At 36.3% G+C, this 18074-nt stretch overlaps 1 protein-coding gene across 7 annotated transcripts; it reads right to left on the bottom strand.

Moving 5' to 3' along the window:
- Positions 1 to 10298: 10298 nt before the first annotated feature.
- On the bottom strand, positions 10299 to 17107 carry LOC131023771 (FACT complex subunit SPT16-like). 7 transcript variants are annotated; one of them, XR_009101519.1, is made up of 4 exons: positions 16930 to 17106; positions 13063 to 16318; positions 11829 to 12117; positions 10299 to 10938 (listed from the first exon to the last, which is right to left on the bottom strand). XR_009101519.1 is itself a non-coding variant. In XM_057953354.1 (3 exons), the coding sequence occupies exon 2, from the start codon at positions 16268 to 16270 to the stop codon at positions 13067 to 13069; it is 3204 nt and encodes a 1067-aa protein (XP_057809337.1). In that variant the 5' UTR covers positions 16271 to 16326; positions 16930 to 17107; the 3' UTR covers positions 10299 to 10938; positions 13063 to 13066. The 7 variants fall into 7 exon arrangements, 2 of the variants coding, with proteins under 2 accessions (XP_057809337.1, XP_057809336.1); XR_009101520.1 differs by having other exon boundaries at positions 10299 to 10882; positions 11848 to 12117; positions 13063 to 16326; XR_009101517.1 differs by having other exon boundaries at positions 11848 to 12117; positions 13063 to 16326.
- Positions 17108 to 18074: the final 967 nt, after the last annotated feature.

An 18074-nucleotide genomic window follows, 5' to 3' on the forward strand; every position in this document is an offset into this window, starting at 1 on the left:
TACTACACTTTTGTGGTCATGTAAAGATACTAGAATTGTGCTTCATATGAGATTCAAACCCAATACCAATGTACCATGAAAGTGCAAAAACTTTATAAGTTAATAAGTACTGTAAATAATTTATACGTTAAGTGTAAGCGATTCATAATTTTTCAAATGAGGTTTAATTTATATATATGGAGAGAGACAATGATAGAGAAAGAGATTGAATTCAGTGAGAATGTTATTCATGTCATTTCAAGCAGCTTATTCATGGATCTATATTGACTTATTCGTTGTTATCATTCTCACGAAATATAATAATCTCACTGGATCTCAACCATATATATATAGGGAATGGTTCCAAGGAGATCTCTCATATATGATGAGATTTTAGATTGATTTGTAGGTGTTGATTTAATGTATCATATGACTGTTATATATACGGGGGCTAAAATAAAAACATATTTTAAAATATAAAATAGATACCATTTTCAGTTTTTATATCATCAAGATCTACGGTTGATCACCTTATTGGATGAATTCATGGTCCTGGGTTCGAATCTCATAGGTAGCAAAAAAAATTAATTTTCGCAATTAAGACATTTACATAATGAATTCATATGTGTTCTACATAGAATTCATATATTTACATACGATTTTTCTAAGATTAAATTTCAACCGTTAGATTATGAGTAGGTAGGGCTGGGAATCGGGTCGGGTTCGGGTACCCTACCCGAAAAAATCGGGTACCCGAACCCGAAAATCCCCTAAACCCTATACCCGACCCCGACCCCGAAAACAAAATCGGGTACCCTAATACCCGGTTAAATTATACAGCTCAATTCCAATTCAATGAAAATCAGCCCAAATTCAGTCGAAATTCAGATCAATTCCAATTCAATACTTGAGTCGAAATTCATACAGATCAAGAATCAAGAAAATCATACATACAGATCAAGATTCAAGAAAATCATACATAGAAAATCTGTATTTAAAAAAAAAAAAAAAAAAGAAGAAGAAAAGGAGGTTCAGCTACGGCGTGGGAGGTTCGGCGCGGTGTGGGCGATTAACATAGGAGGCGCGGCGCGGTGGGGGCGATTCGACGGGAATGGGACGGCTGACGGGGTGGGAGGTTCAGCTACGGCGTGACGCTGCGTGGATGGAGGTTTACCTGTCGTCGGAGAAGAAGAAGCTCACCTGTCGTCGGAGCTCGGAGGCGGAGCGACTGGGCGAGGGTCGCGGTGGGACTGGGAACGAGCTTCCCACTGGCGACGGCCGAGGAGAACGGCGGGCGGGCGAGGGGCGCCGGAGACGGGAACGAAGTATAGACTAGGGCTGGGATTGGGATTGGGATTTGGGATTTGGGAATTGAAAATGGGAAGAGAGCAGCTTAGTGCATAAAACCCGATACCCAACATTTGGGAAAATGGGAATTGAACGGAATTTGGGAATTGAAAATGGGATTTGGGATTTGGGAATTAAACAATTCGGGTATTTCGGGTATACCCGATACCCGATCGGGTATACCCGATACCCGATTTTTTCTTACTCTAAATACCCGATCCCGAACCCGATCCCGAATTTTTCGGGTATCGGGTACCCTATACCCGATTTTTTCGGGTCGGGTATCGGGTACCCGATTACCCGAACCCGAAATTCCCAGCCCTATGAGTAGGTCACCTCTAAGAGCTATTTTTAACCTAGCTAGTCATCCCCTATATATATATTTGTGTGTGTGTGTGTGAAGTGGTTAAAATGAAAACCCTTAATTATTGTGAGAATTGAGAGTCATTTCCAGTTATTCGATCGCTACGGTGTATGCATGCATATGCTTGATAGATGAATACAATATCTTGATGTTGGGCAATTTTCTTTTCAAATGTAGTTAATTTTGTAAAAAAATGTAGTAACTTTATATGTTGAGTGCAATGTTTGATGGATGAATGCAATATCTTGATGTTGGGCAATTTTAATTTCAAATGCAGTTTATTTTGCAAAAAATGTAGTAAATGTTGAGTGCAGTGTTTTTAGATTCTTATAAAAAAAATGTAATTTTAGTAATATATAGTCCTTGAAGTATTTATCTTATACTTTCAAAAGTAAGGCACTTGTACATTGACATATTGTGTGCTAATAAACCGGAGATGGCTTGCGTTGACATTTGTGATTACTTATATATTTCGTTGCATTGTGTCATTATTATAGCATTTGTATAAGGATGCCTTTAAAGTGGTACATCATTTTTTTTTATGACAAAGTGGTACATCATTAAAGCTTACACGATTCAACCTCAGATATCACGTGATTCAGACTCAGGAAATTAGTACTACACTCCAATTACTTCGTAAAACATTAATTATAATATTAATATTTACGCATTTTGAAATAAGTCACTTATTTGTTGTCTTGGACTATTATGGAGTTAATTGGAGAGATTCTGCCAAAATTTTATACAAACTAGGTCACGTGATCATCACAATGTCGTTGATCTCTTCAGTTACTATAAAATTAAAAAAAAGATATATATATATATTTTTTAATGAATGTAAAGTTAACCACAATTCGAATGCACAGGGTGTGGTTGTTATATTTTGAGATCCAAAAAAGTTACTAAAGAAAGCAATAACTGAAGGAATAATGTTTCACATGAGCCCTAATTAATGTTATTTGAATGAAGCCATTTTGAAACCAAACCTAAAAGCAGGCCAGCTGAAAACAATAATAATTGTACTTATTTCCAAATGTAATGTGGATTATCCTTTACTCAATCGTTACTTGCATTAGCATCTCACGTAATTATGATTCCGTGGCCTCCCTCAATAATTTTAAAAAAAAAGAGATTCCGGTGAAAAGGAAGGTCCCTATCCTAGCAAACGGTAAAAAAAATATAACGGATATTTCTCCATTTGCCCTACTAGTGCCGCACCCGTGCTACGCACGGGTTATGAATCAGAAATTTTTTGTTCGATAAAATACTTAATATATTTTTGGGCTAATTACGTAAAAAATTATGAACTTTGGGTCGATTTTGAAGTTTGCCATGAAATCATACTCGCCAGAGGAATCATGCTCGCCAGAGAAATAACACTCGCCAGAGGAATCACACTCGCCATAGGAATCACACTCGACAGAGGAATCGGACTCGCCATAGGAATCAGAGAAATAGTAAAATGAGCAGTAATAAAATAGATTAAAGTATAACATACAAAAAAGTATATATTAATTATCTATATAGCATATCTAATTACGAAATTATGAGTTCTCCTTAAATTCAGTATATATTTTTTTCTCTATTCTCTATGTACAAACATTCATTAACTTTATTTTTTTTTCCCAAAAATTCAGTATAGTTGGTTCAAAAAAAATCTATAAAATTTCATATTGTGAGAAAGAAGTTGATGAGGAGTAATATATGCGGAACAGAGGAATGACTTTACCAGGGGAATCACGGGGAGCAGCGACATAGCTTTCGACAGAGGAATCATACTCGCCAGAGGAATCACATTCGCCAGAGGAATCAGGAATCAGACTCGCCAGAGGAATCAGGAATCAGACTCGCCTGAGGAATCGCACTCGCCAGAGGAAGCACACTCGCCTGAGGAATCACACTCGTAAGAGGAATCACACTCGCCAGAAGAATCAACCTCGCCAGAGGAATCACACTCGCCAGCGGAATCACACTCCCCAGAGGAATCAAGCTCGCCAGAGGAATCACAATCGCCAGAGGAATCATACTCGCCAGAGGAATCACACTCGCCAGAGGAATCACGCACGTCAGAGGAAATCACGCTCGTCAGAGGAAGCACGCTCGTAAAGAGAGAGAGAAATAGTAAAATGAGCAGTAATAAAATAGATTAAAGTATAACATACAAAAAAGTATATATTAATTATCTATATAGCATATCTAATTACGAAATTATGAGTACTCCTTAAATTCAGTATATATTTTTTTCTCTATTCTCTATGTAGAAACATTCATTAACTTTATTTTTTTTTTCCAAAAATTCAGTATAGTTGGTTCAAAAAAAATCTATAAAATTTCATATTGTGAGAAAGAAGTTGATGAGGAGTAATATATGCGGAACAGAGGAATGAGTTTACCAGGGGAATCACGGGGAGCAGCGACATAGCTTTCGACAGAGGAATCAAATTCACCAGAGGAATCATATTCGCCAGAGGAATCAGACTCGCCAGAGGAATCAAGCTCGCCAGAGGAATCACCCTCGTCAGAGGAATTACACTCGCCAGAGGAATCACACTCGTCAGAGGAATCACGCTCATCAGAGGAATCATGCTCGCCAGAGGAATCACACTCGTCAGACGAATCACACTCGTCAGAGGAATCACGCTCATCAGAGGAATCACACTCGCCAGAGGAATCACACTCTTCAGAGGAATCACGTTCGTCAGAGGAATCAGCCTCGCCAGAGGAATCACATCCCCAGAGAAATCACACTCGACAGAGGAATCAGACTCGCCATAGGAATCACACTCGCCAGAGGAATCACACTCGTCAGAGGAATCACGCTCGTCAGAGGAATCACACTCGTCAGAGGAATCACACTCGCCAGAAGATCAGGCTCGCCATAGGATCAGACTCGCCATAGGAATCAGACTCGCCAGAGAAATCAGACTCGCCAGAGGAATCAGACGCGCCAGAGGAATCAAAATCGCCAGAGGAATCACAATCGCCAGATGAATCACACGCGTCAGAGGAATCACACGCGTCAGAGGAATCGCAATCGCCAGAGGAATCACAACCGCCAGAGGAATAGTACTTAATCAGAGATAAAAGACACACTGTCTACTTCTCATCCATCCAGTTCCAGCCCTCTCATCCGTCCGATTCTGCTACCGGCGCCGCGTTGCCTACTTCTCCGACAATGGGAAGTCGCCTATCTGTTGGCCCCGCCGTTCTAAGCCTCACATTCCCCCTCATCTCAGTTCCACGCTCGAGGGGGAAAAAAAAGGGGCAAGCCCTAATCGTCTCTTTCTCTGCTTGAATCCGGCGATGTCACCGTTCCAAGGTGGAGACGTTCAGTTCCGTCTCTAAGCCTCACGTTCTTAGGAGTAATGATTCTTAATTTGGTGAGGTTTTTTAATTTGCAAGATTTGTTTGTAAGATATAAACCATTTTATTTGGTGAGATTTTCAATTTCTGAAATTGAATTGCTGATTTTGAATGTTCAATTGTGCTTGAGCTTTGAATTGAAATGAAAAAACGAAAGCTAGAAGTTTAGAGAAAAGAAATTGTAGACATTCAAGCAAGAATTTGCCAACATTAAAGATAGAAAAGAAGCTTCTTGAGGTGTTGCCCCTTTTGTTCTGCTTTCCTCTCTCGTTGTTGTTTGGTTTTGCTGGTTCGCGCTGCTCTGGATGTCGCCTCTACGCTGCTCTGGAGGTCCTCTGGAGCCCTGCTCTGCTCTGGAAAGCTCCTCTGCTCTGGAGACCTCCTCTGCTCTCGAGGCCTTCTCAGCCAGGGAAGTCTGCTCTACTCTGGAGGACAGCTCTGTTCGGGAGGTGATGTTTCTCCGCTGCTCTGCTCTGGAGCTTCCACGCTGATGTTGGACTGCTCTGGCTCTGGAGAGCGGCCGCTGGCTTCTCTGGTGCTTGCTGCTCTGATGAGGTCTACTCTGGCATTGTCTGCACTGGCTTTACCGCTCTGCTCTGGAGATTGCTGCCCTGCCGTGGGCTGCTCTGGAAGTTTCATGCTCTGACGTTGCCTGCTCTGTCACTTCTCTGGCTCGGCTGCTCGGCCCTGCTGCACAGCTCTGCCGGCTCTGGCTCTGGCGTCTGCCTGCTCTGCTCTGGAGCTTGCAAGAATTTAGGGATTTTTGTAGAATTTGAGAGAATTTAGGGCATGTTTGTTTGGCACGGATTCTGGCCTGGGAAAGTAATCTGATTCCAAAATATTAAATTCATGTGTTTGGTTAAATTTTTATGGGTCAAGGAAAGTAATAAGAATCCTGAAAACAAGGAAAGTAGTGCAACTTTCCAGGATTCTTATTCCCTAGCTTTTCTTAGGTATTCTTTTTCCTTATTCTCAGGATTTTTATTTATTTGTATTATTTTATAATAAAATGTAAATTATAATTTTTATTTAGTTGGAATTTAATGTTTCTATTATTATTATTATTATTATTATTATTATTATTATTATTATTATTATTATTATTATTATTATTATTATTATTATTATTATTATTATTATTATTATTATTATTATTATTATTATTTAATTAGTTCATAATTTATTTTAAGCAAATTATAATGTAATTATCGTAACTATGTATCAACTTATTATTATTATTATTATTATTATTATTATTATTATTATTATTATTATTATTATTATTATTATTATTATTATTTAATTAGTTCATAATTTATTTTAAGCAAATTATAATGTAATTCTCGTAACTATGTATCAACTTTATATTATTATTATTATTATTATTATTATTATTATTATTATTATTATTATTATTATTATTATTATTATTATTATTATCATCATCATCATTTAATTGATTAATTAGTTCATAATTTATTTTAAGCAAATAATAATTTAATTCTCATAACTATGAATCAAATTAATAATAATAATAATAATAATAATAATATTTTAAGCAAATTATAATTTAATTCTTAGAACTATGATCATACTTTATTAAGAAAATCTTAATTTAATTTTTTAAAACTACAAAAATCATACTTTATGTACATTATTATTATTATTATTATTATTATTATTATTATTATTATTATTATTATTATAAACAAATCTAGATTAAATTTTAGAGCTATGAATCACACTTTATTATTATTATTATTATTATTATTATTATTATTATTATTATTATTATTATTATTATTATTATTATTATTATTATTATTATTATGTAAGAAAATTTGAATTTAATTTTAGAATTATAAATCATATAATTAACCTTAATAATGTACTTTGTTGTTACAAAAAAAAATTATAGAGAAATTTATTATAAAGATTAAATTACAATTTAATTCTTATATATATTGATTAATTATATTTATTTAATGATACAAATCCAGAATACTAATAAATATTTTTGGTATTTCCAAACACTGGAAAATGAATCTATTAGGATTCATTTTCCACGGAATCATTTTCCTGAGAATAACAATCCCAATTCACATTATTTTTGTAGAATTTGATGGGGGTGGCGATGGTGGCCAGCGGCGGAAGAAGTCGCTAAGTTATGGCTGCTGACTGACATGAGAGAACGAAGATTAAGAGAAATTTTAGATCTTGAGCCCAACAACGCAGACCTCGGTTTGACGTGAGAGAACGAAGAGGAAGAGGAGGGAGAAGGTGGTGCTGGTGCTGCTGTCGCTGGCGAACGACGGTATCTATTTGGCAGGAGAAAGATAGAGAGATTGCTGGCGATTGTAGCCGGCGAGGGTGTGGCAGTCTTCGAGCTGCTTTCCAGTTCCCAGCGAAGATGAGTCGCTGCTGGTCCGGCGGGATACCTTCCTTGTCCTGGATCTTAGCGACGACTCCACCTTGAGAATGAGCTCCTTCTCCATTACGATTTTCACCAAGAGCAGCAGATAAAATTAGAAGAAAGAAGTCTGAGCATTGTAGAGAAAAAATAAAAATGAAAGAATCAGGAAAAATGAGGAGACGTAAAGAGAGAGAAATAGTAAAATGAGATGTAATAAATGGTGTCAGATGCCTTTTTTGCTTGAAAAGGGGAAGAATTAAATGAACATTAATTAGTGCACATGGAACACATCGCACGCAAAACGAAAAAAAAATTGTAAGGCTGAAGAAAGAGGCGGGAATGTGCGTTGCGTTTTTGCACTGATTCACTGCGTTTTTTTGCCAAAACTATCCTGGCTTTATATAATAAATAGATATGTTATGCTAAATATATAAACAAGTCGAATTCTTAACACTTTTTTTTTTACATGGGGGGACACTTCTTTTATGTTCATTATTTTATATTATTTTTCGTTCAAGTTGAGATATATCGCTTAAATTTTCTTTTTTTAAGAGTATTTCTCATTCGATCCACGAAAAAAGTCTCATTTAAAGATGAATACGGATATTAATAAAGTTGTTAGCATTATTATAAGAAAAATAAAGGTATAATTTGTAGGGATAATGTCAGTACAAAAAAATAAAATAAATATTATTAGTTAAAAATGGAAAAAAAGTTATAAATTATAATTAAATATAGGAGATAAGATATGATGCGATGGTTTTGTATGTGGCTAACAAGTTATTTCATGTTTGGTATGTAACTAACAAGTTATTTCATTAAACATAGATTGTTTATTTCATGTTTGGTATGTAGCTAACAAGTTATTTCATTAAAAATAGACTGTTGTGCTCGTATGAAAATGTGAGGCATGTGTTGTTCATTCATTTCTAAATTCTAGGACACCAAATTCTCTGCTACTCTTTATTCTTCTCTACTAGCATTTTTTTTTTTTGAACCTATTCTCCTCTACTAATACTTCCTCCGTCCATGAAAGAACTTCTTAGGAGGTAGTGGCATGGATTTTAAGAAAAAATATTGTTGAGTGTATTGAGAGTGGATAAAAGGTAGTTGAGTGTATTGGGAGTGGTGAAAAAGTGTTATAATTAATATTGGGAGTTGTGAAAAGTGAAAAGTAAGAAGATTATAAGTGATGGGGTATAGTTCAAAAATAGGTAGGAAGTTCTTTTGTGGGCGTCCCAAAAAGAAAATATAGGAAGTTCTTTCGTGGACGGAGGAAGTATTACTTATGGTCTACATTTTCTTTACTAAGGAGGGTGTATTCAATTAAGAATTTAAAAGATTTTAATAGATTTTTTATAATCTATGAATTCTATTAATTCTATGTAGAGTTTAACAAATTCTGTTAGACTGATTTATCTCTATTTTCTATAGATTGTTATAATAAAAAATACCTATAAAAAATAATCAAATTATTCTTATCCTAATGAAGATATTACGGTACTACAAACAGTATCTACCAAAAATATAATTCAAATGGAAGGGGAGACCATGGAAATATCAAATGGGTAGTTTTTTCTTATTAAATAATTATAGACAGAAACCACAAGTTGACCATTGTGGTGCCCCAAATATTCGCCAAGGTTGCATGTCAGAAAAAAAAAAAAAAAAAAAAGAATTTCAATATATATATAGGGTGTGGTTCTAGAGAGAACTACATTATTTGTGAGAACGAGAGAACCATCAAATCTAATGCATTCACTGTAAAAATTAATGCATCCGCTGTTAAAATTAATGCACTAAAAAAAATAAAAAAAATGCTCCCTTCAGGATTCGAACCCAGGATCTGCATTCATCCAACAAGATGATGCATCCACCGTAGATCTTAATGATCGAATGGCTGAAAATGGTTCTCCGGTCTTCTTTTATTTATGGTTCTTTCCTGAACCTCTCCCTATATATATATATATATATATATATATATATATATATATATATATATATAGGGTGTGGTTCTAGAGAGAACTACATTATTTGTGAGAACGAGAGAACCATCAAATCTAATGCATTCACTGTAAAAATTAATGCATCCGCTGTTAAAATTAATGCACTAAAAAAAATAAAAAAAATGCTCCCTTCAGGATTCGAACCCAGGATCTGCATTCATCCAACAAGATGATGCATCCACCGTAGATCTTAATGATCGAATGACTGAAAATGGTTCTCCGGTCTTCTTTTATTTATGGTTCTTTCCTGAACCTCTCCCTATATAAGGGTGTGGTTCTAGAGAGAACTACATTATTTGTGAGAACGGGAGAACCATCAAATCTAATGCATCCACTGTAAAAATTAATGCATTCGCTGTTAAAATTAATGCACTAAAAAAATAAAATAAAAATGCTCCCTTCAGGATTCGAACCCAGGATCTGCATTCATCCAACAAGATGATGCATCCACCGTAGATCTTGATGATCGAATGGCTGAAAATGGTTCTCCGGTCTTCTTTTATTTATGGTTCTTTCTTGAACCTCTCCCTATATATATATATATATATATATATATATATATAGGGAGAGGTTCAAATAAGAACCACTAAATAAAATTAGAACAGAGAACCATTTTAAACCATTCGATCATCAAGATCTACGGTGGATGCATCATCTTGATGGATGAATGCAGATCCTGGGTTCGAATCTTGAAGGGAGCAAAAAATTTATTATTTTCGGATGCATTATATTTAATAGCGAATGCATTAATTTATATAGTAGATGCATTGATTTTAATGGTTCTTATGTTCTCACGATAAGTGTGGTTCTCACTATAACCGCACCCTATATATATATATATATTTCCATAAACTCAATGAAGAAACTGGAAAACGTTAGAAACACCAAGGATAAACAAAGCTTCTATCCAACATCAGATCATTCTTCCTCGCTCGCTATCCTCTTGATCGCCACTGTCTCTCCACTAAACAATTCAGCTCTGTAGATGGCTCCTATTATGATCTCCTCACTCAGATTATTTGTGGCTTCCATTGGATCCATCCATCTGAAATCACACCTGCCACCGCCATTATCAAACAGCGGTCGCCTTTGCTGTGATGAACTAGAGTAGGCTGAGTCCACTTCACTGCCCCTTCTGTACGCTTCTCGCCTATGCTTCAACGAGACTAGTGCAGCTGTGGTTGCTATTGCTGTGATTATCACCACAGACGATTTACTGAGCCTGGATGCTGCGTCACTGCAATTCTTAAGTCGGCTGAAGCTTCAAGCGATGTACCACGGTGCCCACCTTTGCCTCAATGCCCAAAGAAATAAGGAGATAACTTTGCATTAGCAGCTGCAAATAACGTCTGTGGCCTATAAGGAGCTGAATTGAGATACAACATATCCCCCACTTGAATTTTTAAGTGCCTGCAATGCTTATTGCATTGTCAATGCACTCCATATATAGCAACAGCCTAATGACACTGAAAGGAAAATGTTGAAAAAAGGTCAAGCTATGTCATCGTTAATGCTAACAAAGAGATGCAAATAATTAAGTGTTCATCTCCTCAAGTGCAATGTCAATGCACACAGAAAATAGATAATCTTCACAGGCAAGAACTATGAAATTACTTAAGACAACTATGCACATAAAACCTTGATTATGCAGTATGAAAGAAGTGTGTGTTAACCAGCAAGAAAAGCAGGTAAATCTGCCACTTGCAAACTTGTCCTAATCTTATATTGTGCTTTTATCCATCATTGTTTTATTGTCCTTTACTGAAGAACACCCAGCATTATCTAATGAACAACGAGAAAATAACTAAGAATAGCATCACAATGATTGAGAGACAACACATCCAATGTTCACAACTCTCCCACCTCATGTTCTTAATATGCATGAACACCTTCATAATAATGAAGCAAAACAAAATCACAATTCTGGTTGTTTCCAGCATTTGAAATTCAAGATAATCCATGATTCTTCTAAAGATTGGATCTTCACTAAGAAATTATATTAACCCTCACTAGGAATTTATCAACAGCTAGAGAAGCTCACTTCAATTACACATTGAGCTATAAGCAAGAAATAAATTATACAAGACTAATTCCCCCCTAAATTTCCCAGTTGTCGACATTAATTGTGTGAAACTCAAATAATACACCTAATCCTCATCACTTTGGATCAATTTCTAGTTCACTTGTTAGTAGTTTAAAAGTTTTAATGATCAATTTTCAGAATCCTCAGGCATTATTGGGAAGGCCAAGAACAGAATACAACTAATTCAAAAATACAACACCACTAATTAGGTAAACCAAAGCCAAAATCAGTTCCTCAGCAATTCCAAAAGGAAAAAAGAAAAAAGTAATTTACCAGCATTTCCACAACTAACCATGAGCACGCACGAATTGGGTGGATATATTTGCGTATAAAGGGATGCAGAGCTTAATAGCGCTGGTACCAATTGAAGGAGCCACATTCGACTTCTTTGGTGTAACGGGCGTCCTAGTAGAGGGCGTCGCCCTTGATGGGGATGAAGAGGGTTTAATCGGAGATGAGGCACGAGGCCGAGGAGAAGATGTTGCTCGGCTTCGATATGGCGGGGCGGCTGACGGAGAAGAGATCGCCGACGGCGACGAGGTTGAAGAAGTCCGGCGCGGCTCTGTAGAAGACGCATGTATCTCATGGGAGTGAGAATACTTGAAATCTCATACGAAGAGGTGGGATTTGTGTAGAGATTTTATATTTATATTAGGGCATTAAAATCCAACAAAATCAATGACATTAAAATCCTTAAAAATTTCAATACTATTAGATTTAGATGGATATTTAAAAGTTATAATTGAATACCAACAGATTTTTAAGGACTCTCTCAAATCTAAATTGAATACCTACGGACATTTAAAATACAAAAAAATCTTATAAAATCTGAATAGATACACCCCCCTAAATCTTAGTTTATCCTGTCATTCTGATAAAAGGGATTAGAGCGTCTATTACAAATACTGCAAAAATATAACAATTATACAAAGGGACACGCGAGGAGCCTACGGAGGTAACGTCCATCATATTTACTTAAAGTGTCTATTTCATTTAATACTTCATTATAATTAGTAATTAGTAATGGTACCGATATATCATACAAAATACAAAAGTTTTTGTGTTTATTAGTGTGAATAAATTGCACAACATTGAATTAGAATCTAGTGGTCTTGAAAAAGTAATCTCTCTTGACTGGTCTATATTCAGTTTGGAATACTAACATTTTCCAGTTAAATTATGTAAACACCTATTCGGTTATTTCAACTCAACTTTTCCTCCATACTAAGAGATGATCCTCAGTGATCACCAATATGCAGAATCAAAATTTTAAATTCAATTTTGACATGTTTCTAAACGAGTAGACAGCAAAAACACTGAATAGGAATATCATAGAAAATAAGTGTTAGAATTACTTATGTAGGATCTAGCGGCAACTTCAATCAAGAAAGAAAGATTGAGCCATTTTTCTTTGAAACAAACGATGCACACATCAGTTCCAGTTTTCCTCTTACATTCTAGGCCATAGAGATGATAAATAAATAAATCACATGGCACAAAACCTTACCTTTTTATCTAAACCTGGCCTTCTTAGGGAGGGTGCCTCCTCCTCCTGGTCGTCTTGCCGGTGGCCGAGATTTCCCGAAAGCCTTCATTTTCCTCCTTTTCCTGTCATCCTCACTATCTGACTCATTTCCCTTCTCTTTATCTGCATTACTAGCTTCCCTTTCCAACTCGTCCCAGGTTTTCCCTTCATCTTCCTCGGACACTTCTTCGGAATCATCTTCATCGCCATCCTCGGACTCCACTAGTGACTCGCTGTCGTCATCCTCCTCCTCTGAGGCAGCAGACTCAGATTGTACATCTGAAGGGACATATCCTTGATCTGACTCCTGTGAGTTGTCAGAATCCGAATCACTAGCTTCCAAGTTCAAGAATTCCCATCCACCATCCTCGATGAATTGTTCAGGGTTGTCGGTGATTGTTTTTAATATCTGCCTCCAGTTAAGATTTAGCCTACTCTCGTAGTACTTGAGATCTGTTGTATCCAGCCACTCCTTAATGCCATCTAGTGACGATGTGGGGATTGAATCAATCCGCATTACATCTCGCTTGAAGTCCTTGAATACAATGGTCATGTCAAAGTTTTTCTGACCAAGACCAACTCTCTCCAGGTTAACTATTTCAATCTCGCCAAGGGTGATTACCACAAAGGGCATTTCAATGAGCTCAACAAGGCAACTTGATGTTGGAACTATGAATGCAGATGATTTATGTGGCACCCCATGGAAGCCAAGCTCTCTCAGTGGTTGATCAAACTCTAAATCAAATGACTTGAATTGAGGTTGTCCCCAAAGATCATTCACTCTGTTGACAAAGTTCTGAAAATCCAAGTTAATTTTGTTCTTTCTATCCTTCTCTCTCTGCTCCTCCTCAATCTCATCAGGGTCATATGCAGATCTCTTTCCACCTCCAATCGTCTGTACAACATCCATGACTTCGACATAAAACTGAACATCTTTTGTTTTCTTGTTTCCCACCATTATGTGGTTGTGCAGATGGAAATGCACAAGAGTTATCATTTCCTTCTCTGCCGGCTGGAAGAATGCATGTTTAATGTTGCCAAACATGATATCCACCCGTTGATCATGTCTAGACGTTGCATAACGAAATCCATTTGTATGTGCTTCCAAGGAACCACCAAGCTTTCTTCCACCACCACCAAAAACTGGACGGATCCACAAGTCCGACAACCTAATTGGCTTAAATTTTGCTCCAGTAACCTGGAGTTTTTCTTGTGTGACTAAAGTAGCTCTTTCAGCCTTTTCTGATTCACGTGAGGCAACCTGCCTGCGGAGAGTCTTGATTGATTGAACAACTTCACTAATATGCCTCGGGTCCTTGGAGTGAAATGAAACTTCTTTGACATAGATAGAATCATGAAATTTCTGTAAGTTGGGATCGTTTTGAGCGAAAGGAGCACCAGGTACATTAAAGATTACCCGAATGTAGCATGTACGACTGGTGTCCTGTTGACTGGACACACTCTTCACGGTAGCAATATGGAAAGGAACCATCTTTCCATAGATAGGTAAGAGGATGGCCTCATGTTTCTGGTCCACTTGAATCATAAAGTCCCTTGGAGGAGGTAGATCGTTGACATTCTTATATGCAATCAACTCACCAGAGGGTTTCAGGGGACCATGATTTTTCCCTTCAGAACCGCCACCAGCAAGTCTCCTTGCAGTTTCTTCATTCTTCCGTTGAGCCAGTGCTGCCTGATGCTGCCTCCTTAACTCCTCCTTCGATACGTCATGGTTAACCGATCTTAGTGTTGCCTTGGATGGGAGTGTCTCAGAAACTTTAGGCCTGGATTTGGCTTTTAGTGGCTCTTCTTCCTCGTCATTAAATGAATATGTCACATCCTTGGTAGCTTTCGTACATGGGGAAGTCACCACTTCAGGGGCAGTTCCACCAATGATAACTGTGTCTGCAAGCAATAAAGAAAACTTCTGTGTTTTCGGATTGTTGGTCTCTATTTCCAAATTCTGAAACCCCAAAGACACATTGAAGATCATTCCAGTTTTCAATATCCTGTCATTTTTTCCATTTAAACTGAGGCTTGACTCACGAAACTCGAGGCCTATTCCAGTTCCTGCAGATTTTGTCAAGTGAGGAGCAAATTCAGGTCCCTCATTTTTTACTACAGAAACAGATGCTAAATAGGCATCTACAGCCTTATTTCCCGGCTTTAAAGCAGCTATTGCTGCATCGTGGGCCTTCAGGAGGACCTCATATGCCTTGATCTGCAACGAGTTGGCATCAATCATGAAAGTCCTAGCCACATTTGAGCAATAGTTACAGTAACGAGACCCCATTGCACATATGATTACACCTGTATTATCATAGAATAGATTGTCATCGTTGCTTTGTGCACTTGGTTTCAGATCAAATTGTCCTCCGCTCTGAAAAATTGGTGGGTAGCAGATATCAACATTGTCCGCTTTCAACTTCACCTTTATCCTCGCAGGTTCAGTTATGACCTTTTCAGTATCATCCGTTAAGGAAGAATGAGTAACTTCCTTCTCCTCATCAATGATCTTCTCCAATTTCGGGACCACAAAATATTTCAAGACGGAGGAAGTCAGGTATGCAGCCTTCTTCACATTAGTAATCTCAACAGAATCTTTCACAGCAAACAGGTCGGAGAACCCATTAGTTACATCAGTGAGTTGAAAATTAGCATTCTTCAACTTCTCATCCCACACCTCCAAAAGACTCCCTTCAGGAGTTTCTCTAGCAATGGTCCCAAAAATGGGGTTGTCATAGCCATCCACCCGTGACTCCGCACGAACAGCTTCCAGTATATCATCCATTAATGCAGAACCGTCATCATTTCTACCCTTCACATGCATTATGACTTCCACACCCACAGCATCTCTAGCAGGTTTTTTCACAACTTGTAGTAATGATACTTTCTTTTGGCTACACAGCAAATGGATCTCTTTCTTCATGAACACCATGATTGTGTCTGGGAACTCATAACCGACCAACCACATGTTCAAGGCAGACGACTTTAGGTAACGGAGGTCGTCTGATCGTGGAGGAGTAGCTATGGAGAACGCCTCGGAACCACCCCACATATCATTCTTGAAGTGATTCCAGTGGGAGTACAGTGCCTTTATCCGTTTGCTGAAGTTTTCAAGATTGATTGTGAAGGGACTGGTTGTACTTGCTCCAGCCTTGGCATTATTAACATTGCGATTATCAGCCATGTAAAATGCAGAAATGCTCCCCCTCTCCTCCTTGTTAGCATAGACAATCTGAAACGCTGGCCAGCAAACTAAGCAGTCAGAAACAATAAACTATTTTATCAACACCTTCCACTCATTTCCTCCCAAAATCGGAGGATTTGCCATGAACTGAGTATTTCTAAATAGGGGAAATATCGTAGAAAAACTGACCAGACATTAAGGATTGCAACACTAGCATAATTTGAGGAACCTCAATTTAGAGAATGAAAAATTCAACAACTTATGTCTGAAAGAACACACACACAAAAAAGAAAATAAAAAAGAAAAAAGAGCTGTAACCACATCTATTCAAATGCAAACATCATAATTCGATTTAGCATCAGTCTCTTCTACCAAACAAAAACGTATGAACTGCGACAAGTCCACAGCCTATATCAGTACCCGTAAAAAAACGAAACTAAAAAAACACAAATACACAATCCGGAAAACAAATAAATACCCAGGAAATACTAATCATCTAACACGAGAAGTTTCCTCCGATCATCAGCATTTCCGATCCAGAAAAAAATTAAATAACCTTAGAATACAAAATTAAGGCAAAAGTACTTTGACTTCCATTAAACATCTAGAGTCAAAATTAAAAGCGGAAGCGAAAAGTGGAAGAGAGAATCGAAGCTCACATTATTGAGAAGGCGACGAAACAAAATGAGAAGGCGTATTGAGAGGTTAATTATGGTAACGACCTAATAGCCATAGCGATTGAGTTGATTGATTTCTGATTTTCTGTGCTCTTGAATTCTGATAAAGGAAGGGGAGATTCAGATATTTCTGGGGTCTGCTATGTGCTTGCTTCTCATCTCCTCATTATTTATAGCTTTCCATAATTACTTCAATTGCCCTTTCTGTTGCACTGAATTACAATGGTGCATGTGTTTCAATCTTCAGTTTAGGATTTTGTTATAAACTTGGAAACCCCATGCTCGATATTTGGAGCTGTTTAATTAAGCTTTAATTTAAACAAACTTCTTATAAAATATTTAAAAAAGTTTATAAAATGTAAATTATTAAATTATTTAAATAATTAAATTTATAAGTTAAAGTGAGAAAAAAAAATACTAGTTAGAGATAGAAAGTTAAAAAAAAGATGAATTTAAAATGATATATACATTGAAAATAACAAATACTTATTTTTGTAAAATAATTGTTATTTATAAGATTGAAAAATAAATTTAGATTTGAGAACTCATTTTTTAAATAGCTTATAAGTTGTTGAAGATTATTTCTATAAATTTTTTTTTTTTTTTGAAGACATAAATTTTAAATTATTAAGAATTTATTTTGTTAAACGCTTTTAAGAGTTTATTATAAATTCCTGAACAATAAGATGTTTTAAGGAGTAAGCTTAGTCAGACACCAAATAGAGTCTGATGCACGCGAACGTTTATATATTTACTTTTTATATACAAAACTACTAATTGGATTATCATATGCGACAATTAAATTGTGATAAAATTATATCATTATTATTATAAATTTTTAATTTAATTATCGAAATTTATATATATATATATATATATATATATATTGGATATATTTGTGTGTTTCAATAATAATCTTTTTAAGCATTCTTACCCGTCGAAATTCGACGGGAATTATTTTATATCATCATTTATAATTATTTTATGTTATTTTTATTATTATAGCCAATGAAATAGTTTATATATAAATTATTTCTTTAATTAATTTGATATGATCAAATTAAATTAGTAGTACAATATTTGAAATAATATTAATCTTAATCACTTTAGCCAATTAAATGTAGGTT

Source organism: Salvia miltiorrhiza, chromosome 4 (genome assembly GCF_028751815.1).
Source record: "Salvia miltiorrhiza cultivar Shanhuang (shh) chromosome 4, IMPLAD_Smil_shh, whole genome shotgun sequence".
Taxonomy (NCBI): domain Eukaryota; kingdom Viridiplantae; phylum Streptophyta; class Magnoliopsida; order Lamiales; family Lamiaceae; genus Salvia; species Salvia miltiorrhiza.

Excerpts from the sequence above, each read along its gene's own strand:
- LOC131023771 (XM_057953354.1), bottom strand. The coding sequence starts at position 16,270 with ATGGCTGATAATCGCAATGTTAATAATGCCAAGGCTGGAGCAAGTACA.